The following is a 23,262-nucleotide window of genomic DNA, read 5'->3' on the forward strand; positions in this document are numbered from 1 at the left end:
CTGTTAGATCCTATCATATTTTTATTCTAACAGGCCCACTGGTTTGAGGTCTGCAGATTTCCTCCAGTTTAAAAATGTAAACTAAACCATGATGATCTAAAATATCCTTGTTAAGTCATAAAAATTAGAAAACAGTAAAAAGTTTAAATAATCAGATTAAAAAGTCAGCAATGTGGTAAAATATATTTATGTTTTCATTTCATTTTCTTAATTTAGCATCTCAGTTATGCAAAGCTATGGTTTTGACTTTATATTTTATATACCTTTTTAATTTTGACATTTAATTATTATTTTTAAGATCCTCAATTTTGATTTTTTAAGTAAAATTTTGACCTTTAAACTCATGATTATGAATTTTTCTGAAGTTTTGACCTTTTTAGCTCCTTTCTTTGACTTTTATCTCATAATTTGGCATTTTAGATCCTCAATTCTAAATTTTAAGTCATATTTTGACCTTTTAAACTGATGATTTTGAATTTATTTCATATTTTGATTGTTAAGAATCATGGTTTCAACTGTCTATCTCAGATATTTGCCATTTAAAAACATTATTTTGACTTTACATGCCATGTTTTGAACCTTTTGAGCTAATAAGTTTGAATTTTTATCTCAGATTTTGAGCCTTAAACTTATCATTTTGACCTTTTCTAATCTCAAAATCCTTTATCATCAGTGCTAAGCCACTCCTGTTTTAGAGGAACACAAACCTCTTCATCTGTATTCCTGCTCGTCTCGGTGATTTCCCTGCTTCCTCAGCGCACCAGATGCTGAACATATGGCTCTCTTTCATTATTAACATTAAATGAAGGAAGGCAGCAATGAGGGTTCTCTCAGTTAATTACGTTTGTGGAGCGTTGCTTTATTTCTGCCTTTTTCTCCAGCTAAGGCGAAATAAATGTGTCTCTGGTGAATAATTCCTGAAGGAGGATATATATAAATATGACCATGCAATTCAGATTCATGTATGTCAAATGTAAACTTCTTCATGTTTTAATATCTCCCTCTCCAATGAGCCAACTTCAAATGTCAACAACCATCAAATCCCTCGATTCCCTTTTCATCCTTCCCCCTCTTACTGCGGCCAATCTCCATTAGAGAATAAAATACACTCTGGGCCATAATGAGGGTCCTTTGTGAGTGACAGTCACCCAAAGACTCTTAATTTAAGAGCTGCAGAAATCTCCCAGCCAAGCTGGATAGTGAGCAGAAACCTGCCTCAGTGAATGGAGCGCTTTTTTATTCCTGCCTTGGCCTACTTCTGGCTCAAAAGCTCATTAAATAAGATCTTGTGTTGAAGCTGGAAATAGAAAGAAAAGTTGAGGATGAAAACAATAAGCACGTATGAAGCCGTGTAAATCTTTAGCCGCTGGGAGTTCTGGCGAGTCGCTGGTGATGGATATTTGGTTGATAATCTTAAAGTCCTCGCTAATGTGCAGCGTAAATGCGATTCTGTTTTTGTCTCCCACGATCATTCAGCTCCTCTGAAGGCAAACATGGTGGGATTCTTAGAAAATATGGAGAAATTCAGAGCAGAAAAATAAGATTCACACTGGCTATGAGATAAAAATATCCTCCCAGAGTAGCTGAATTCTTCCATTTCATGAGAAATGCAAGCTTTCCTTCTTTGAAATATTTAGAAAATTACTGCTAAATTGGTCCATCTGTAATAGATCTATCGTGCTAATATTACAAACTGCAATTCAAAAAAAGTTGGGACATGAATTAGAACAGCATACAGTGATTTGCAAATCCTTTTCAGCCTATATTTTACTGAAAAAGACAAGCTCAAAAGATGAGATATTCCCCCAGAACATTTTCAATGACGTAGATGCCATTTCCTGTATTCTAGTGCATTTGAACACCATTTTAGCACCAGATAATCCAAACTGGTTCTGTGAGATATAGTTCTGGCTCAATATAGATCAAAAAGGGTCCAACATAAAAGTCATTGCAACAGTAGTGGTTTGCCAGCTGGGAGGGCACTTAGGCACACGTTTTTACCACCCAAGAGGGCAGTTTATCATGTTTTAACTAGCCAAGAAGGCAATTAAGTGTTTTTTTTTCACCCAAGAGGGAAGTTTAGTGTTTTTTGCAAATGAAGGGGACTTAAACATGCCTTTTAGCCACCCAGTTGGGCAGTTTTATCATGTTTTTTCCACCCAAGAAGGCAGTTTAGTGTGTTTTGCCAACCAGGAGGGCACTTTAGCACGCATTTTGCCGCCCAAGAGAGCACCTTATCACACATGTTGCCTACCAAGGGGGCACTTTAGCGTGCATTTTTCAGTAATTGGGCCACGGGGGGGGGGGGGGCAACCCCTGTTGGACCTGTTGGACCTGTTGGACCTGTTGGACTATCAGCCCACATAGTCTTTCACAACCTGTTGTGACCTTGCCTTTTATTCTCAATCTTGGCCCTATCACCTGTAGCAGGTGATAAGATTGTGGGGCCACTTTCATATACCTAACTACGAGGGTATTTAAGTAAGTAACACCAACTAATGTAGGCTGAGATGTGCTCAGTGGTTGGGTATGCTGAAATGCCTAATTCATGACTAACAAGGGAAATAGCCAGTCATTTTAATGATTTTAGGGTGGCCAATCAGACTGGAGGGGGGCCCTGTTGGCCCTGGCTACCACTTGCTCCGCCCCTGAAATGTCAATGATGCTGCCTTTTGCTACATTAATCCGTTAGAGCAGTGGTTCCCATACTTTTTCTGTCGGGCCCCCCTTTGGCAAATGAAAATATTTTCGCCCCCCACCATACGTATGAACATGGAAAAACAAACACACCTTTGCAACTTTTCCACACAAATTCTTTTTTTTAAGAATTTACCACAAAATGTAGCCTATTTTTTGAGTTTTTAAAATCTCTGAAGATGAACAGTTCTCTGAAAGTACAAACTTAACAAACATCTTTGAGATTAGTAAATCTTGCCATGATTTGAGTGACCACTGTGGGCTTTTTTGGTGACAATCTCAGGCTATTTTCAATGTCCAGCTTTGATTTTTTTTTTTTCTTTGTCTTAATTGCAGCAACAGCAGAAAAAAAACTTTCTCACACAGGTAGGATGTTGCAAAAGGAAAGAGGTACTGTTGAATCTGAGGTGACATCAGTGAATTGCTCCTATTCTGGCAAAGTCATCAGCTTGTGTTGCTTAGCCTTGCCTTGTTGCCATGGCCCACTTTGGGAACCGCTTCATTAGAGCATAATATATCAGGCCATTATCATTATTATGGTTGCTAATTTGTGTTGTCTCAATTAAATCACAGAAAACAAAATCAGGAAATTCTTCGCGTCAAAATGTTTGTTTACAGAATCAGAACGGTAGCACCTCCTTGTGCTGAAACTAAGAAGAATAAGCACAAGTTTCATGCTCTTTGAACATGACGCAGGATTAGAGATCAGAATGTACATTATCTTGACTTTATGATGTATTCAGTTGAAAACTGTTAAATATCAATATATTCTGTTTTTATTCCCGCATCACACTGTCTCAACTTTTTTGGAAGTGGGGTTCATAATTTGTGACAGAGTTATTTTTTAAGGAAAATAATGCAGAGTAGATTAACCATGTGCACAAAGAAATATTAACAGTAGTTTTTTATTCTAATTCTGAAACCAAGCGGAAGTTTTTACTAAGAATATTTAAAATGTGACTATGTAGGGATGTCTGTTTGAATTAGAAGCCCTGTCACTGTATTAAAACATTTCCATGGTTATATTCAGGTGCTGTTGGGTCTTGGTTATTGTCAGGGGTAACACTGTCATCTTGGTTTGAGTCAGGAAGCTTCAACTGAGTCCTGAATCACTAAATTAGGTATGATGGAAAAACATGATCCCTGTTTAACCTCTGCCAGAGTGCTTTTGTTGCCTACAGGTTCATACAGATACAGATGGAGCTTTAAATGGAAGTCCTGGTCTCTGGAGTCTAAGGCCTCATGCACTTCATACACAATGATTCCCCCCATTACATACTCTAAGAAATAAAGATCCATGTGCTTCTTATTCAGACATTTCACTGGGAGTTACTGGAGGTAAATATAATGAGGGTGTGTTCAGGTTCACCAGTCTTCTTTTCTGGCGGATGTATTCCTCACCCTGATGTTGGAAAAAATTATTTGTTTTATCCTTAAACGCATGCTTTGTTATCAGATGACCCTTTAGCTTGGCGGGCATCATGGCTTCACATGAAGACACACAACAGACTTTGGTCTTCCGTCGCTGTTCTCAATAAAACCAAACTCAAGATAGCTGTCATCATAGTTTCTCAGTTTAGCTGGTTTGGGCCGAGCATCACTGGATGAAGTGGACGCGCTTAAATATTCATCTATTGTTAGCTGGACCTGCACACCAAACGTGTCCTGAGCAAAGTGACAATGATAATGACAATGTTTATTTCATCGACTAAAACTATGACTAAAAATGTTTATAGACAGCCTTTTTTTCATGACATAAACTAGACTAAGACTAACCAAAAATAGATCTTTTATGACTAAAACTGACAAAAAGTAAGTTTAGTTTTCGTCAAGATGACTAAAACTAGATTAAAATGCAATATAGTACTTGTTGGACATTCAAAACCCATGATATTTCTCCACTGTGGGAAAATCTGTCAAAAACAATGCAGCTGTAGCTATTCTGCAGAGAACACACTATAATGACTTAGTACCAGATTTAGACAAGGAAATAAATGTTTGGACTTAAAGTAAAGACTAAAATGTGAGGACTTTTTATTGACTAAAACTAGACTGTTTTGAGTTTTCGTCAACTAAAACTGAAAGGGATAGAAATGACAAAAAATGTGACTAAAACTGAAAGACATGTAATTTAAAGACTAAAACTAAAACTAAAATTAAAAATAGCTGCCAAAACTAACACTGCTCTGAGCTCGTAAAGAATAGATTTGCAAATATTAAGTCAAATCATGATAAAGCATTTAATAATACGATGTCAAAAATGGGGAAAAAGTGGCATTTAATGGTAAAGGACCGCTTGTATAAGTGAAAAGTGGCAGAAAATGGCAAAAAAAAGGGGGAAAATAATAATTCTTGCAAATAGCAAGACGCAGGACAAAAGTAACAAATAAAGGTAAAAGGTGGAAAAAGAAGTGGCAAAAATGGGCTTAATGCTGCAAAAAGGTTTGAAAAATGGGTAAAAAGGGGCAAAAATGGAGAGGAAAAGTAGAAAAAAACGAGCAGCAACAGGCAAAAATGGGAGAGAACTGACAAGAAATGAATTACAGGGGGCAAATACGGTCAAAAGTGGCAAAAAAATGTAACAAAACGTCAGTGAAAAGTGACTAAAACAGGCAAAAAAGCAACACATAGGTGGAAAAATGGGCAAAAAGCTGTAAAAAGGTGGCAAAATTTGGGAAAAAATGGAATTTAATTGCAAAAGGCAGCTTATATGGTCATAAAGTGACAGAAAGTGGCAAAAAGGGAGAAAAAAATAGCAAAAAGCAGGAAAAAAGGGTAAAAAGAAATGGAAAAAATTGGCTAAAAGCAGCAAAAAATGATTGAAAGTGGCCAATTAAAGCTTACTGTACAAGGGAGTGAAACAAACTGATTAGTGTGACTTGCAATGGATAATTTCCTCGCATTTTGAGGTTTTTATTTAAAAAATAATGGTTATCATTATGAAGTTTGTTCAAAAACATTTGAATTATGCTGTAACGGCTGATGACTTTAAAAATATTCTGACTGTCATTTGCATTAATATTTAGGAAAATAAAAGAATAATTTCATTTGCATAATAATTTGGAACGTGGTGTAAAAGAGCCACAAATCATCACAAAAGAGCCACATGTGGCTTTAGAGCCACACGCTGAGTATCACTGCTCTAGTGTAAGAGTGAACATCAGTGTGAAGTGTGGGACGCTGTTCGATGAATCCTGCTGCACAGCTAGGCCATGTCCACTTCAAAAGAAGCAGCTCAGTTTGCTCCAAACCAAACTCTGATGAGTCTGTGTTTGTTAAATTGAGGCAGACTGACAGTGTGAGACCTGAATATAAACTTCAAATCAAATGTATTATGAATCTAAAACACTAATTGTGTGAAGTCTACAGAAAAAAATGTTCAAAGGGATCTATTTCAGCAACCTACATAATTATGTGAGATCATTTGGTAAACATGCTAACGTGTCAGCACATGGTGCAGAGAATTTCCATGATACATCAGAAAGATAAAAGAGTAGTTCCTCATTAAAAACAAATAATATCGAGGCTACAGAGTCACTGTTCCTCCTATATTATTACCAAATGAGAGCTCCTGTTTTTCTATCCTTCATGGCCACTGGCACTGTTCCAGCCTGCTTTAAATATGCAGTGATGCAACCTCCTTTTAAAAGACCATAAACCGAGTGGGAATGAAAATGTCCTGTCTTTTCAAAAGCACACGAAAGATGATTTTCAGCAGAATGACATCTATCAAAACAACTCTCAGGATACATTTCAGACAGTTTTAAAGGCTGCTAACAATGATAATGATTTCCTGAGCCCTACAAACGTCTTTAATGATTCATTTGATCATGGAGTTGGTGTCAGGATTGATCGGTTCACAAAACTTCCTCAGGCAACTTTTCACCCCTCCACAGTCAACTGATCCTCTGGTGTTCCACAAGGCTCCATCCTAGGCCCATTACATTCTACAATTACAGAACTGGGGGTTACCTGAGTCCAGTGAATGTGTCTCCAGTGATTGTTGTATAAATATACCTGTCTCTGGAGGGTCCAGTCATTGGTTGATTCGTATTGCTGGCTACCATTACACCATGAAGACAAAAGAACACTCCAAGCAACTCAGAGAAAAAGTTAATGAAAATTATAAGTCAGGGGATGGTTATTAAAACATTTCCAAGGCTGTGAACATCCCCGAGAGTTTTGTGAAACCCATCATGACAAAATGGAAGGCACATGTGTAAATCTGCCTAGATCAGGCCTTCCTCACAAACTTAGTGAGCGTGCAAGAAGGAGACTAGAGAGAGAGAGACCACCAAGACACCTATGACTACTCTGAAGGAGTTCCAAGCTTCAGCAGCTGAGATGGGAGAGACTCTGCAGACAACAACTGTTGGCCGGGTTCTTCACCAGTCAAAGCTTTATGTAGAATGGCAAAGAGGAAGACACTGTTGAAGAAAACTAAGATTCAATCTGGACTAGAGTTCACCAAAAGCCACGTGGGAGACTCCATGGTCAAGAGGAAGAAAGTTCTTTGGTCTAATGAGACCAAAATGGAGCTTTTTGACCATCAGACAAGCTATCCCAACAAAACACACCATCCCCAATGTGAAGCACGGTGTTGGCAGCATCACGCTGTGGGGATGCTTCTCAGCTGCCAGCCCTGGAAGGCTTGTAAATGTAGAGGGTGAAATGAATTCAGCAAAATATAGGAAAATTCTGGAGAATAATCTTATTCGGTCTGCAAGAGAGCTAAGGCTTAAGAGAAGATTTATTTTCCAGCAAGACAATGAGCCAAAGCATTCAGAAATGGTTTAAACAAGGCAAATGTTCTACAGTCAAAGCCCAGATATCAAGCTCCAAACTAGCCTGGGGTTTAATTTATGACACTAAAGAATGAATAAGGCAAGGCTGAAGATGTGTTTCTACCTACATTCCCTCTGTGTGATTCAGCTTACACTGAATCCCAATAGCATGCAAAGTAAGTACAAGTCAGCGACAAAATCAGCTTAACTCAGGCGTTTCTTACTGGAAATTCTGCAAAGAGACACTGCACACATGAATCAGCGTAAGGCAGGATGAAGATAGAGTTGCATTTTTGGTACCCATATCCAGTTACCAGTTCTCCAAATACAAAAATGAACGCCCTTTCATTCTAGCCTTATCAACAGTGCTGTTTAAAGCTGTGAAACTTGTCATTGAGGTGTTGTTATAGAAATGCATCATAGAAACCACTTACGTTTAAGGGGAAAACTGAAATTTGCAGGGTGGAGAATTTAACTGATGCAGTGCAGACAGCAAGCGTGGAATGATGTGTGATGCAAAAAGATATCTGACACCCACATGCTGTAAGGCAAGGATGTCAAACTTAATCACAGCAGGGGCCAAATTCTGAATTTTGGTCCATCCAAAGGGCTGAGCAGGGCCCACAATTAACCATACAGTGGCCGTTTCTCAATTCAAAGTTCACAAGTTCGAACTTGCCTTCTCTGGAAGTTTGGACTTGGCAAGTTCGTTCAAGAGTTCGGACTTCAGGGGTACGGGAGCCCGCCGAAAGATCCTACTACTATTGGAACAGCAGCGGACTTGCTAGCGTCCCCTTCTACATACCTACACGTCACATCCGGTTGTCCCGTTGCTAGCGTTTCCAAAAACACCGACATCGTCCATTTAGAATTTATCAAGGATGAATTTTATCCAACTCATCCAGCGTTTCTAGTTTTCAAACACAATTCTATCACAAACAAGCAATTTATTTATATTTTTACGCGGCAGCAACAGTTACTTACAATTGTGTGACTTCTCCTCCGCCATTGTTTGAGTTTCCCGCTGAACGGTGCGAATTGCATTGTGGGATTGTAACTGTGAAAAGTCCGCTCAAGTTACGTCCAGCAGCAGACTCAGTAAAAGGGGCGGGGCAAGTCCACATCCGGGTACTTCGACCGAACTTGTTTCGATGCGGACTTTAATTGGAACAGAACTTTGGCTTTGATTGATAACGTATCACAAGTCCGTAAGTCCAGAAGTACGCTGAAGTATGCATATTGAGAAACAGCTACTGTCAACCTCATTTTCACCAGCAATGAATTATGGGGGAAAAAACTTAGCACTGATGATAAAGGATTTTGAGATTCAAAGGTCAAAATGATATGTTTTAAGGCCCAAAATCTGAGATAATAATGCAAACTTATTTGCTCAGAAGATTCAAAACATGGCATTTAAAGTCAAAATAATGTTTTTAAAAGGCACAGATATGAGATAGAAAGTTGAAATCATGATTCAAAATATGAGATAAATTCAAAATCATCAGGTTAAAACATCAAAGTGTGAGAAAAACATTTAAATTTGGAGTTTTAAAGGTCAAAATATGACTGAAATTTTAAATTGAGGCTCTAAAAGGTCAAAATATTACTTAAAAATTTTAAATTGAGGATCTAAGAGGTCAAAAAGTAAGATAAAAAGTCGAAATTGTGAATTAAAAATGTCAACATATGGAATAGAACATCAAAAACATAACTTTGCATCATAACTGTGAGATGCAAATTTAAGAATATGAAATGAAAACATAAATGCATTTTACCACATTCCTGACTTTTTATCTAATTATTTTAACTTTTTACTTTTTCTAATGGAAATCTGCAGACCTCAAACCAGTGGGCCAGTTAGAATAAAAATACGATAGGATCTGGTGAACCGAATGTAACTGTACCATGGGCCAGATTTGGCCCCCGGGCCTTGAGTTTGACACCCTGCTGTAAGGACAATTATGCAAACTGTGCCAACCTTAATTGTTTGCTATAACTTTAGTTTACTTAGCCTTTACATTTGAAAACCAGCTGCAGTCAAATCTAGTGAGTTTTAACTTTAAGCCTCTTCCAAATTAAATATTTCCTCTGTTTTATTGATTCAAACGAAAGCAGAAACTTAGCAGTGCTTTCATATTCCCCATGCTTCCTTAAATGCTGCAGTAGGCTTTGGGCTGCAGGTAGAGAGAGCTCATCTTTGCTAGTCTTCTTTCATTGGTTTTCCACGCTTCCTTAAATGCTGCAGCAGGCTCTGGGCTGCAGATAGAGAAAGCTCATCTTTGCTAGACTTCTTTCATTCACTTCATGATTGATATCGAGGTTGCACTCTATCTTTTATGCCTGCTCTCGTCTCAGATAGTTTTAGTCTTCTGTTGAATCGTTAAGGTTCTGGCTAACATTACTTTTGTATGTTGATATTTGAAGAACTTGTGTTTGAGTGTTTTTGCTCTTTTCAGATTTAAGTGTTCCATGTGCTCTTACTTTTCCCTCGTACACTAATCTTGTCAGCTATTTTGAATACAGAGAGACTTATTGATAAATCTTCAGTATATCCTGTTGACAGCTGGATAAATAGAGCTTCTTTTGTGTGTGAGCTTTTCATTGATTCACAGAAATCAGATCAACAAATTAGGTGATGTAATATGCTTACGACTTCCTGTGAGTCAGCGGTATGAGCTTTTATGGAAGTTTATGTGATATTGCATCGTGACAGTCAAAAATGCTGTGACAAATGTCCCTCTGTCACTCCAGTATTTTAAATCTAAATACACAAATATAGATAAAGCTGTTCTGTTTTATTTATCGGTATGTAATGCACGTTATGACGTGAATGTGATTGTGGCGGAGAGCTGACAGGTCCGGTAGAGCAGACAGACTAACTTGCTGAGTGAGGAGGGTCAGTGTACTTTCTGGCAGATCCATTTCCATTTCCAGACTAAACTGGCAATTTAATGGATTGTAATTTAATCACCTTTAATTATCTTTTACTCTTAATAGAGGTCCATACATAGCAGGTCCATTTACAGCATGCATTTGCTGATATATACATACATAAAACTATTTTCATACTGCTAAACACAACAGATGGCTCTTAATTTGACATGAAGGCTTTTGTTTTGAAATGCTCCCCTTTCTCAATGGTCACATGACTTCCTTTTCCTCAAGAATTCCATTAAATGAAGAAAACAAAATAATGGAATTGAAAAAAAAAAAGGAAAATTGGACCCTGTTTTTAAAATGTTGTTATTCATTTTTCTGCTTTTGTGACCAAATTGAAAAAACGGAATAATGGCTCGTTTTTTCATTTTCCATTTTTGGTCAAAAACAAAAACGGAATAGCGAGAGTTTCTCCTGCTTTTTCAGTCTGGTTTGAACCAGGAAATGGATCTGCCAGAAAGTACACTGACCGAAGAAGCTGAAGCGTCATGACTCCTGGGTGAAACCAAAGATCCAGGCATTTGGGGATGCCTTGCATGCTGCCATTGAACCTGTGCGGTGCATTAAAGTTGTAGAGCAGATCACCAGTGAATCAGATTCATTGACTGAGGATGAGATGAACCTCAGATTTGGACAGAGTCTTTCAGTCCTTGGTCATGCCAGTATTACTGTTATCTTGTGAGGCCTGGATGTTGACTGAAGGCCAGTGCTGCTGGCTTGACTCCCTAGTGACAGCTTGTAGAAATGCATGTTTGGGTATCGTTGGCAAGACCATGTGACTAATGTAGACATGCCCACTTTCCCCAAGAGTACCTGGATGCAGCCGAAGATCTCCACTTCATACTGGAAGTCAGACGAGTGCCACCATATCTCGTCTTCTCATACCGGAAGTCACTTGAACTGAACGTCGGCTTCGTTGTTTTCTTCATACATTGCCGCCATGTATCCAGGCCCCTTTCACTTTCCCTGTTCTAATCCAGCTCACAACATACTGGGTCCCCAGGACCCAGTGGGCGGGTCCAAGTGCCGGGGGCGACCCTGAGCATCGTGTAGGGGTCAGCTGGGAGGATAGGTGAAGAAATGGCCCATGGGTCTGGCACAACCAGTCAATGCAATTCAATTTGTAAAATTTTGAAGGGATTGAGCAGCAGACCTCTCTCTCTCTCTACCGCCAGTGCTGGCAATGTCAATTGTGTACGGATAAAAAAAGAATGTTTGGCAATTATACTTGAGCAGCTGTAAATATACCAGAACAGCCTGCTGGAGTAGTATCTAGGTGTAGTAAACACTGAGCTCCCTCAGAAACAGTTTTTATCCCATCAGTGGTGAAAACAGAAGAGGCACCATGATGTGTGTATAACCCTGCCTTATTTGTCTCCATCCATCTCTTTCCCATCACAGTAATGAGTCTGGATCTGTCAAAGGGTTTCTGCTAAGTTTTTCGCATTTGCAGTGATCCCAATTATTAAAGCATTCGCTTATGGTGGATTTAGGTTGGCTAGCTTTAAGTAGCATTATATAGTTTGGTTTAAACTTGTTCTTTCATAAAGTGTCCTGAGATAACTTTGGTTGTTCAGCCATAAAGCCTAGAAAGCAGTTTACTCTTGTTTTGTGTGTGCGTGCTAAGATTAGCTAATAGGCCGCCAGCTGCAGTCTTCTATTGCCCTGAAAGCAGTGATAGTAAATATATTTTCTCACTTACTCTCTGCAGAAAAGCAAATAAACATATTTTTTCCTAAACAGAGAATTCTTTCCTTAAACTAGGTTGTTTTTTAAAAGGCTCGTGTTGCTTTGCTCTGCCTCCTCTGTTGATCCTTTATCCCGACTGTTGCGGCTTTTCGAGTTTTTGACAAGAGCCTTTTTTTTTTGTTGTGTGTGTGTGTGTTTTGTTTTGTTTTCCCTCTTCAACCTTGCACAACCTCACTGGCATGCATTTTAGAAAACAAACCAAAAGCCACTCAAAGGCTGCACATATTTTTATGCACCACCACGTTTGACTATGCTGCTGTTTAGGCTGAGTTTGACTTTGTTGTTTGCACGCTGATGGCTTCATGCTCCTCTGTGTTTCTCTTTGCAGCTGGGGGGATGTGGCATACTCGGGGTGGGAGTCTGGCTCTCGGTGACCCAGGGAAACTTTGCCACACTGTCATCATCTCTTCCCTCCCTGTCGGCAGCCAATCTGCTCATCGCGGTGGGGACGATCATCATGGTGATTGGCTGTCTGGGCTGTGTGGGAGCCGTCAAAGAGAGCCGTCCTCTGCTGCTCACGGTAAGAACTCTCACAATGGTCTGCTGCTGATTTTATGCTGATTTGAGGGTTTTGTCCCTGTTGTTGTTGACATAACAAATAAAATCACTGAATTTGCAGCGAAGCAACAACACTCTCATCCAGGAAGATTTCATTCTCCATCTCACTGAAAGCTGAGACACTCTTCTGATTCAACCTGCACCCATTTGTGACAGCTTTTGCATTTTCTTGTCAACAGCTGCTGTTTGGATGAGCTTCACTAGGAAAAATATCTTGTGCAGAACTGGTCTTTCAGTTAACACTTAAGGTTTGTTTGTGATGAGCAGAAGCAGGACTGCACAGTAATTATGAGTTTCCATAATCAATGTGGTTTAAAAAACTAAAGTGGGACAGTGGAGACAATTTTTAAGACACAAATCTAATGAGATGCTTCTTGATTAAACAGAATGTTCCAACAGTAACAAACTGGTCTAGGGGTTTTAAGATGTCGCTGTATTATGTAACACATGTAAACAGAAAAGTTTTCATCTAAATGACAGTCAATGACAAAGCGGAGGACTACTCTGCATTTACAGTGGCTTGCAAAAGTATTCATACCCCTTAAACTTTTCCACATGTCTTCACATTACAACCACAAATGCAAATGCATGAGGAATCTTTGTAACTGAACAACCAGTTTGTATTGGTAGTTATAGTTTTTAGGATTTCAAAGCTAAACCCCTTTCTACTTTCACCACACACTGGATCCAGTTATCTTCTTGCACACAAACATGCACACAGAAAAGAAAAGACAGCCTGCTGAGAGAGAACAGGTGCAGCAACACATTTTTGCATCAACTTTACACGTTAACTTGTGACTTGTGATTACAATGCTTGTGGTCTACGTCATCATCCATTTCCAACAAAGATCAAATCAGCATTTAGTCTGCATGATCAGCTCTGTGATTGTAACTTCTAATTAAACCAAAGTTCACCATGCTGAGCTGTCTGTGATGCTAACAACACTGTACTGTGTGAGACACCTGCTACAAGAAACAATCAGCGGCCCCTCTGCTCTGTGAACAGTCTGAGAATATGGCTGCAGCTCTAACAAGCTCTGAAAGAGATGGTTCTGGTTGCAGGAAAGGAGTGACACCTGCCAGACGGCTCAAACTGTGTTGTGTGTCATCCTCCAATCACCTGACAAACGGCTTACTACCATAATTGGCAGTGTGTCTGTCTGCCTGTGTTGATTTGCATGCCACGCCTTCACTCCAATTGTCCTTGACATCACTCAGAAGAATTCTTGGGTGCACTGGTTCGAAACTAGAGCCATAACAAAATCATTAATATATAGTTTTCCTCCCTCCACATCCCGGTCCCCAATTATTTTACTTCCCCTGTGCAACACAAACGCTCACTCCGCCAAAACAGGAGACAGCCTTCGTTCTCAAACACTGCTCATGAGCCTGGATTTTCTTTATCATTGAGAGAGAAAGTGACAGAGCTAGATAACAACTGAACTTGTTAAAACACGCCCACAAGGAAACGTTTTTGGCAGACCTGGATGTGAAGAAACTCCTGCTCCACGATCTTTGAAGAACTCCTCCATGCTTGTATTAAACATGATGATACAGGAGATGTGTCACACGTTGCTGTAAGAAATCATCTTTATTTGATGTTATTTGTTGATTGTAATGGATGATGCTACATGAACATCTTTGAAAATGTGTCTGTCTCCATGCAGCCCAACACTGCGAAGCTTCTGTAGGGGTCCATGATCATGCCGGCGTGATTTCATCTTCATCTTTTTTTTTCAGTTTTTGTTTGATGTCAATAGGCCAAGTAAAACAGGAAATATGATCATTTTAATTTGATATAAAGACTAATGTTGACTGGCACTGGTATTTTTCATAATTTCAGCATATTGTAATTTATTCTTAAACATGGAAATATATTGTTTAAAATAACAATTGTTAAAAGTCAATTTTTGTGGGGGATTTGTGTTTTTTGGTGGCCCTATATCTAATACAGTAAATTAAACTTAAAAACAACATAGTTTTCATTTTATAAAGTAGAGGTTGTGCCGAGAAAGATTATACCAAATATGAGCATGGTATACATTTTTTGAGTAGTTTATTTTGGCAAAATGGCAAAATAGCAAGTGGACCTCTGAGGATTAAAGCTTCACAATAGTGTGTGTGCACTAAAGCTTTGTAAATCAGTCAAAAGGCACAGCTTTAACGCTCCCCTTATCATGTTGTAGGCCTGGTGTGCAGAAGCTGAGCCATTCTGCAGTTATTGGGGCAAAAACACCATTTTCTATGCAAATCGGCCTTATTGCATGAACCCTTAGAGGTCCACCTGGCTATTTTACCATTTTATTTATACTTGATAAAATAAAATATTTACCAAGCTCATGTTTGCTATCATTTTCTTTTCTTTTCTTTTTTTTTTTTTGCAATACCTCAACTTTATGAAATAAAGTGTTTTTTGTTTGTTTGTTTAACTTGGTGTATTAGATATAAAACCACCAAAAAACACAACCTCAGAAAAAATTGATTTTTAAAAATTGTTATTTCAAGCAATATATTCTCTTTTTATAAGAAATTACAAAATGCCGAAATTATATTTATATATATATATACATATATATATATATATATATATATATATATATATATATATATATATATATATATATATATATTTAGCTTATAGTCCTATAGAGTGTGGTCCGCTGTCTCCTATGTGTAAAGTACATTTTTAAATCAAATTTAAATAATCATATTTCCTGTTTTACTAGACCAATTGACATCAAACAAAAACTGGAAGAAAGCTATTATGTGCCAAACATAGCGGATGTTGAAATCATGCTGGATCCTTAGGGTTAAGCAGAGTTTTTATGATGAACTTTCCAGAGACCAGGAAAGGAATCTACCTCTGTCTGCCTTTTAGTGAAATAGTAAAAAAATGATGTGCAAATAGGGTCAGTAAATTCACATTGCTATTACTAAGCCATAACCAGGAGTTAAATCATTCTGATTCTCCCAGCTGCTCTTTTATCCCTGCATGACTCTGTTACACGTGATGAAGATTTGAGTGTTGAGGTTGTTTACTAGACTTCTCCTTCATCCAGGGAGGAAACTTGCACTGTTATTCTAAAAATAAAACATGGATTATCCAAATCAGTGTGCAATGTAGGCTGGATTGGACAGACCTGTTGCAGGTGCTGGTGAAAAGGGTCAGAAGAGTCCCACTCAGTGTTCTAGTCTTCTCATTTGGCAGTCTATTTAAAGTTCTGGTCTCTCCCTCCACTCGTAGGCTTTGATGAAGGGTCAAGGCAGTATCCAATCACTCCTCAAATTCTGCATCTAAAACACATTTAAGCATACTGATGAGGTCTGAGCCTAGATGATAAACACAAACTGTGCTCCGCTGCAACTTCAACTATTGCAAATGTGAGTTATCTGGGGGGAATTTTCACATTTCAATGCTGTGATTGAGCGTCTGCCTGGAGCATCAAGTCTGGGTATCTGTGACAGCAGCAGTGTTGCCTGTAGCATCTGCGTTTTTATATGCAGGGACACACACACAGGCTCCATACACAAGGGTCAGATCTCTGACTGCTAGACCAAACCCCCTAAGCTCACTAAAAAACACATTTTACATGTATTTCTAAGTTTTAGATGTATAAATGTCAACAAAACTGCGTTAAAACAACAAATTCTACTGCAAACTCATCATGAATTTAGGTCTGACCCGATAGCTGGGTCAAGCTGTCCTCTCTTTCCCCAAATGTGTGTGGGGTGTCGGGGTAAAGATTAACATTAAGGGTAAAGAATTTTGAATTTTGAATACAATTAAAATGATACCTTTAAAGGCTCCGCATATGAGATAAAAAGTCAAATTTCAAGAGGTCAAAATATGACTTAAAAATCTAAGTAATGTTTTTAAAGACAAATAAATGCACTAGAAAGCCAAAATAATGAGTTTTAAAAGTCAAAATATTACATAGAATCAAAAATCTTTAGTCACAATATTAGACAGATTTAAAAGCATACATTTCTATGGTCAAAATAGGAATAACATTTTGAATTTTGGGTCTTAAGGGTGTAATTATGAGAAAAAAGTTGAAATTATGAGAATAAAAGGTCAAAATATGAGATTAAAGTTGAAATAATGAGTGTAAAAGGTCAAAATATGACCTATACTTTGAAATTATGAGTCTTTAAAGTTAAAAAAATATGAGATACAATTTTAAATTCTCAAAGTTCAAAATCTAAGATAAAAGTTGAAATTTTGAGTTTGAAAGGTCAAAATATGAGATAAAATTTGAAATAATGTCTAAGGTCAAAATAGGATCTATAAATCAAAATTATGAATTTTACAAGTCAAAAATCTGAGATAAAATTTTTAATCCTAAGTCTAAAAGTTATAAATATAAGATAAAGTTGAAATCTTGAGTTTGAAAGTTGAAAATATGAGATAAAAGTTGAAATAATGAGTTTAGAAGGACAAATATCATATATAAATTGAAATTATATTTTCAAAGGGTCAAAATATGAGCTATAAATTGAAATTATGCATCTTAAAAGTCAAAATATACGATAAAATCTTAAACTGTAAGTCTAAAAGGTCAAAATTTTAGATTAAAAGTTAGGGTTAGGAGGTACATGAAAATACGAAATGAGAAAACAAACTAATTTCTTTTCCCACATCCCTGGCATTTTATCTAATTATTTTTACTCTTTACTTTGTAAATTGCTATGGCATAAGGACTTTTCAAACCATTAAAGCTAAGTTATTTTTTTATTTTGGAGGAAATCTGAAGACCTCATACCGGTGGGCCCGTTATGGTTAAAAATTACACGATCTTGTGGACCAGGTATAACTGCACCACGGGCCAGATTTGGTCCCTGGGCCATGGGTTTGACACCCCTGTTGTAATGCTTTGGCTGTGGTGGTCCATGAGCCGGATGTCCGAGTGCATTGTAAAGCTGCAGGCAAATGTGATTGGCTCCCTGCATTAGAAGGCGGGGCCTAGATCTAGTGATAGATGAACTGTCAGCATGGTTTGCTTTGTGTTAGGTGACTGGTGTTACTCGTCCTGTGATGATGGTTGACAGCTATGGTGGTAAAATGAATCATTCAGCTCTAAATGTGCATGTGTATACAGCCTGAAATGTTAACAGACAAATGATCTCCGTCTGTTAACATGCTGTGGGGTTGCACGGCGGCTCAGGGGTCAGTGCTGTAACCTCACAGCAGAAAAATTCCTGGTTGAAATTCTAATGGCAACATGTTTCTTGTTCTCTGGGTACTCCGGCTTCCTCCCACACGTGCTTGTCAGGTTCATCAGTGACTCTAGGTTGATCTTAGGTGTCAGTGGGAATGTGCCTGGTTGTTTGTCTCTGCATGTCAGCCCTGTGATTGACTAGTGGCCGGTCCAAGGTGTGCCACGCCTCTCCTCCAATAACAGCTGGGATTGGCTCAGGCTCCCTGCGACCTCAAATGGGATGAGATATGATGCAGATAAAAGATGGATGGATCTAAGCATGTTCTGTACATGTCTTATGTTTAAAGCTCTTCTGGGGAGCAGCACTGAAATATTAAGCTATAAATGCTGCAATGTGGTGCGCTGAGAAATTGTTCAGTTCCCTGTGAGTACTGCACATGTCTCTGCCGAATAAATAAAGAAATGAAATAAAGGGAAACCTTTCAGATCCCTGACTTGGTTGATGCCAAATCATCCTACGTTAACACAGAGGCAGGTTTATAACATCTTCTCTGCTTATGCCACTAAAAAGGCAAAGCTCATGTGTTCTTATAATTTAAATTTAGCTGCCAAATCTGGCTGTATTTATCAGTATAAAACACTACTACATGTTGCAATCCAAGAACATGAGGTTAAAATAATTTGACGAAAATCTGTGAAAGCAGGATGTGGAAAAAAATCAATAAACAGATGATTTATTCTTGCAGATGCATGTATTAATGTGAGCTCTGAATGGAGTACTCCTCAGTAGTGTTTGGGTCATTTTAGGGTCCAGGCTTTTTGTCAGAGGAGCTGACCTCTTTGGAAATGACACAGAACCCCTGCTGACATAGACAGTTATTCAGCCTCATGATTGTTTTTTAGAAGCGGTTAGCCTCGGTGTATCCACCGGTCGACGTTCAGCTGCTGTTATTCATGGTGAAGTGTTGGCAGTGTAGTTACACTTCATGACTATACTTAGATCTAATCTATGGCTTTTCTCTCAGTAGTACAGAGGGCCTTCTATTTGTAAAATACTCCAGAGGGCGGGCATGCTAGCAGAGTTGTCAGGGTCCCTGACACACCCAGAGAATGGGCCCTCCCCAGTTGTGATTTATTAATGATATCAATGCAGTAGCATTGGTGCTGGCATCCTGGCTAACAGTTCCCTTATTTTGGAGCTGAAGAGAGTGTGTTAAGCTATCATTGGTTCTGATGGGGAAATTTTAAACACCTTTTTTGCCCATTTTTTTCCACCTTTATTTGCCACTTTATGCTAAAATTGCCAAATCTCAACCCCATTTCATTGCTTTTATTTGCCCATTTTTGCATCTTGAAACCAATTTTTGCTACTTTGGAATCCCATTCACCCCCTTTTATTCACAGTTTTACCTCTTTTAGCAAATTTTATCCATTTTAAAGCCATTTCACCACATTTTCTTGCCATCTCTGCAACTGTTAACCCATTTTGCCGCTTTTAAACCCTTTCCACCTAACCTGACACGCTAGATGGATTACACACATCCATCTGGAAAATCTCCCATAGACGTCGTTTGGGAAAGGGCAGAGCCTTTGATAAAAAACTCAAAGGGTGATTGGATGAATGTTCTGTCCATCACATCTTTACAGGCCAATCAGAACAATAAAACGCGTGATGTAGCCGCTACCAAGGAGTAGCTCCATAGAAAACTGCATAATGTGAACCATGGCGACTTGTCAGTACGACTTTTGTCGTTTTTGAAAAGAAAACAACTCACTGCTGTTCTCTGTTCTTCTTTGAATGAAGAAATGTCATCAAGTTCTAATAAAACTGATGCTTTAGCAGCATCCATGCTACTCTCCTCCGCCATAATTGCACCAGCCTCTTGTCGCTGCTTGCTTATGTCACGACTCTGCTGGGCCCGAAAGTACCGCCCCTTGACACTGATTGGTCCTTTCACTTTCTAACCGGAAGCTTTGCAAGATGGATTCGCCAGTGAGAAACACGGAAACGGGCAAATTCATCTGCTTTGCAAGGTTACTATCCACCACTTTTTCTGCCTGGTTTTGCCACTTTAAACAATTTTGGCCCTTTTCCACATACTGTTGCTTTTAACCTATTTTTGCCACTATCAACATTTTCACAATTTTTTTACACCCATTTTTTGCACATTTTAACCACATTTTGCCACTTTCTGTCTATTTTTTTCCCTCCATTAACCAATTTTTCCCACTTTAATCTATTTCTGCTACTTTTAGCATCCAATTTCACCACCCTTCCCACCCACTTTTATTACTTATAAATAGATATTATAAATAAATATTCACCCCCTTTCATGTCAGTATGTAGTAGAGTCACCTTTGGCTGCAATCACATCTCTGAGTCTGTGGATAGGTCTCAGTCAGTCTCAAACATCAGGATGCTAAATGTTTACTTCATTCTTCTTTGCTAAACTGCTCAAGCTCTGTCAGATTCTGTGGGGATCAGGCATGAACAGTACTTTTCAACTCCATCCACAAATTCTCTACTGGATTGAGATCTGGGCTTTGACTTGGCTACTCCAGAACATTCTCCTTATTGTCTTTAAAGGTCGGTATTCTTCTCTGTATGCTTTGGCTTGTTGTCATGCTAGAAAATAAATCTTCTCCTAAGCTGTAGTTCTCTTGCAGACTGAATAAGATTGTCCTTGGTTGTCCTATATTTTGCCACATTCATTTACCCCTACCTTTACAAGCCTTCCAGGGCTGGCAGCTGAGAAGCATCCCCACAGCATGATGCTGCCACCACCGTGCTTCACAGTGGGGATGGTGTATTTGTGGTGATTGGATCTGAGTTTTCTTCAACAGTGTCTTCCTCTTTGCCACTCTCCCATAAAGCTCTGACTGGTGAAGAACCCGGCCAACAGTTGTTGTCTGCAGAGTCTCTCCCATCTCAGCTGCTGAAGCTTGGAACTCCTCCATAGTAGTCATAGGTGTCTTGGCCGATTTACAAATGTCCCATATTCCTTTCGTTTCTTCATGATGGATTAAACTGAACTCTGTTTAAAGCCTTGGAAATGTTTTGTATCCATTCCCTGACTTATACTTTTCAATACCTTTTTCTCTGAGTTTCTTGGAGTGTGCTTTGTCTTTATAGTGTAATGGTTGCCAGGAATACTGATTAACCATTGACACAGGTGTCTTTATACTTCAATCACTTGAGACACATTCACTGCACTCAGGTGATCCTCATTTCACTAATTGTGAGACTGCTAGCACCAGTTGGCGGTGTATCTGATCATATTTTCTCCCATTAGTTCTCTGATACAAACACATTTTTCAGCACAACTCTCCACCGTCTGCTTAAATCTGTAATTCAGTTCTCTTTGATGCTCTTCCATGTGAAACAACACTCTAGGTTTCTCAAAAAGCTTTAAATGCAGTTGATGTTTTCAAAGTAGACTGAAAAGTAATATTTGTAATGAAATGTTCAACTCTGCAGCACTGAGATTGGAGCCTCAAATAGTCCTCCTGTAATGAAATGTATTAATTGGACTAATGTGGGCAGGAGATGTGGAGAAAATAAATAACCAGAGTCTCTAAATAAGCAGCCAGCATGATATGAAGATAATTATCATTAAAAGCAATGCCATGTTGAATTTTAATAGGGAATGGTTTCCAGCAGAGGTCTCTGAACCTTGACTAACCTGAGACTGCCACGGGAAAAAGAGATATTTATACTCACTAACATGCAAATCAGGCCACAGGGACTGTTTGACATCAAATATTGAACATTTTCATGCTCTAATTTGAACAAAGTTTGTGCTTAAAGCTTCAGTTTCAAAGCAGGTATCCATGATAAAGTGTAAACTCCAGATCCTGACAGGACTGATGATTAATAGACAAACAAAGGCTGATGTAATCAGACCATGACAGTACCCAACATTTATCACAAAGAATAATTCTGTCAGGGAGAAAAATAGCATTAATCATTAGAAAAATGGCACAGCAGGAGGAAGCAATTATGAGCTCTGTGGGAAAACGTCTCTGTGTCGATCATTAGTATGATCCATGACATTTTCCCCACAGTGACCAGACGAATTCCAGCGCTGAGTCAATATAATGAGACCGGCCAAATTATAAGCCTGCTTTAATGAGTGACAGAGCCAACTGTTCTGCACCGAGATTAGAAAAGAAATCTTTGCCTTCAAGTTTCAGGGCTAATTATCATGTTGATGACTGCTGAGGGACGCTGAGCCTTGAAACATCCCTGTGATATGTGCGAGGAATTACTGCTGTGCTCTGAGGTTTCAAAGTCTTATTGCCTTTTGTGTGCCTTCTAATTTGTAACGACAAACAGCTGAGTTAGTTCTCAAAGTCTGCTTTTGCATTTCTGTGTTCTGAGCTGCTTCAGACATTCTAGCTCTAAAATGAGTTTTTAAGGGTCCTGTTTGGACAATCTAAAGCGCACCTGCTAAAGTGATTTAGGGGAGGCCCACCTGTATTTTGCTGTCTAGACCAGGGGTTTTCAACCTTTTCAGCCCGCGACCCCCAAAATAAAGGTGCCACAGACCGGGGACCCCACTGTACCTGAAGGTGGATCAACACCATGCACTTTCAAGATAGTCATCTGCAGACAAGGTCACCCATAAGGGGGGTAAACAGGAGAGCTTTCTGGTGCCCAGCCAAACTGATAACCATAATTTATATCTAACATCATAAAATAACCACTCTTACCAAAGAAATGTGTATCTTTTTATTATTTGTGCTGTAAGTAGCCTTCTTAAAAAAGTGAATCCCTTTTGTTGAAAAAAATAAAAATAAAAAGAATTAAAATGGGTTAAAAATAGCTACAATGGCTTTAAAACGGCAAAAAAGTGGAAATGAGGTGAAATTGGATTTTAAAAGAAGCAGAAATGGGTTAAAGTGGAAAACATGGGCATAAATAGTGGTAAAAGGGAATTCAAAAGTGGCTGAAATGGCTTTAAATTGGCAAAATGTGTGTAACTTTAGTGAAAAAAATGAATTGAATTGAAAAATGATATAAACTAGAAAAAAGGTGTTGACTAAGAAAGAGAAAATAGGCAGATATTTGCAGAAATTGGTTTAACTAGCAAAAATTGGTAAAAAAGGGGTTAATAGTGGCAATAATGGGTCAACAGAGGCAACATTAATCTTAAGTGGCAAGAATTGGTTTAAAAGTGGCAAAACCAGGCTGAAAAAAGTAGTGGAAAGAGTTTAAAATAGACAAAAATAAGTGTAAAATGTCAAAAGTGGCAACAGTGTAATTAAAAGAATATTCTTCATGTTTTTAGGGAATCTGATGAACCCCAATGGGGTCCCGACCCCAAGGTTGAGAACCACTGGTCTAGACAGTACACAGTCCCAGAGCAAAGCCAGGC

The 23,262-nt window shown here is 38.6% G+C and overlaps 1 protein-coding gene across 2 annotated transcripts in view; it reads left to right on the forward strand.

The window, feature by feature from the left end:
* Positions 1–23,262, forward strand: part of tspan4a (tetraspanin 4a) — a 351,848-nt gene that overhangs the window by 224,760 nt on the left and 103,826 nt on the right. For both annotated transcript variants that reach the window (XM_041789126.1, XM_041789116.1), the window contains one exon: positions 12,496–12,687. In XM_041789126.1, coding sequence (XP_041645060.1) covers positions 12,496–12,687 — 192 coding nt within the window. The remainder of the gene's footprint in view (positions 1–12,495; positions 12,688–23,262) is intronic.

The sequence above is a fragment of the Cheilinus undulatus genome, linkage group 1 (assembly GCF_018320785.1).
Source record: "Cheilinus undulatus linkage group 1, ASM1832078v1, whole genome shotgun sequence".
In the NCBI taxonomy this organism is placed as follows: Eukaryota; Metazoa; Chordata; class Actinopteri; order Labriformes; family Labridae; genus Cheilinus; species Cheilinus undulatus.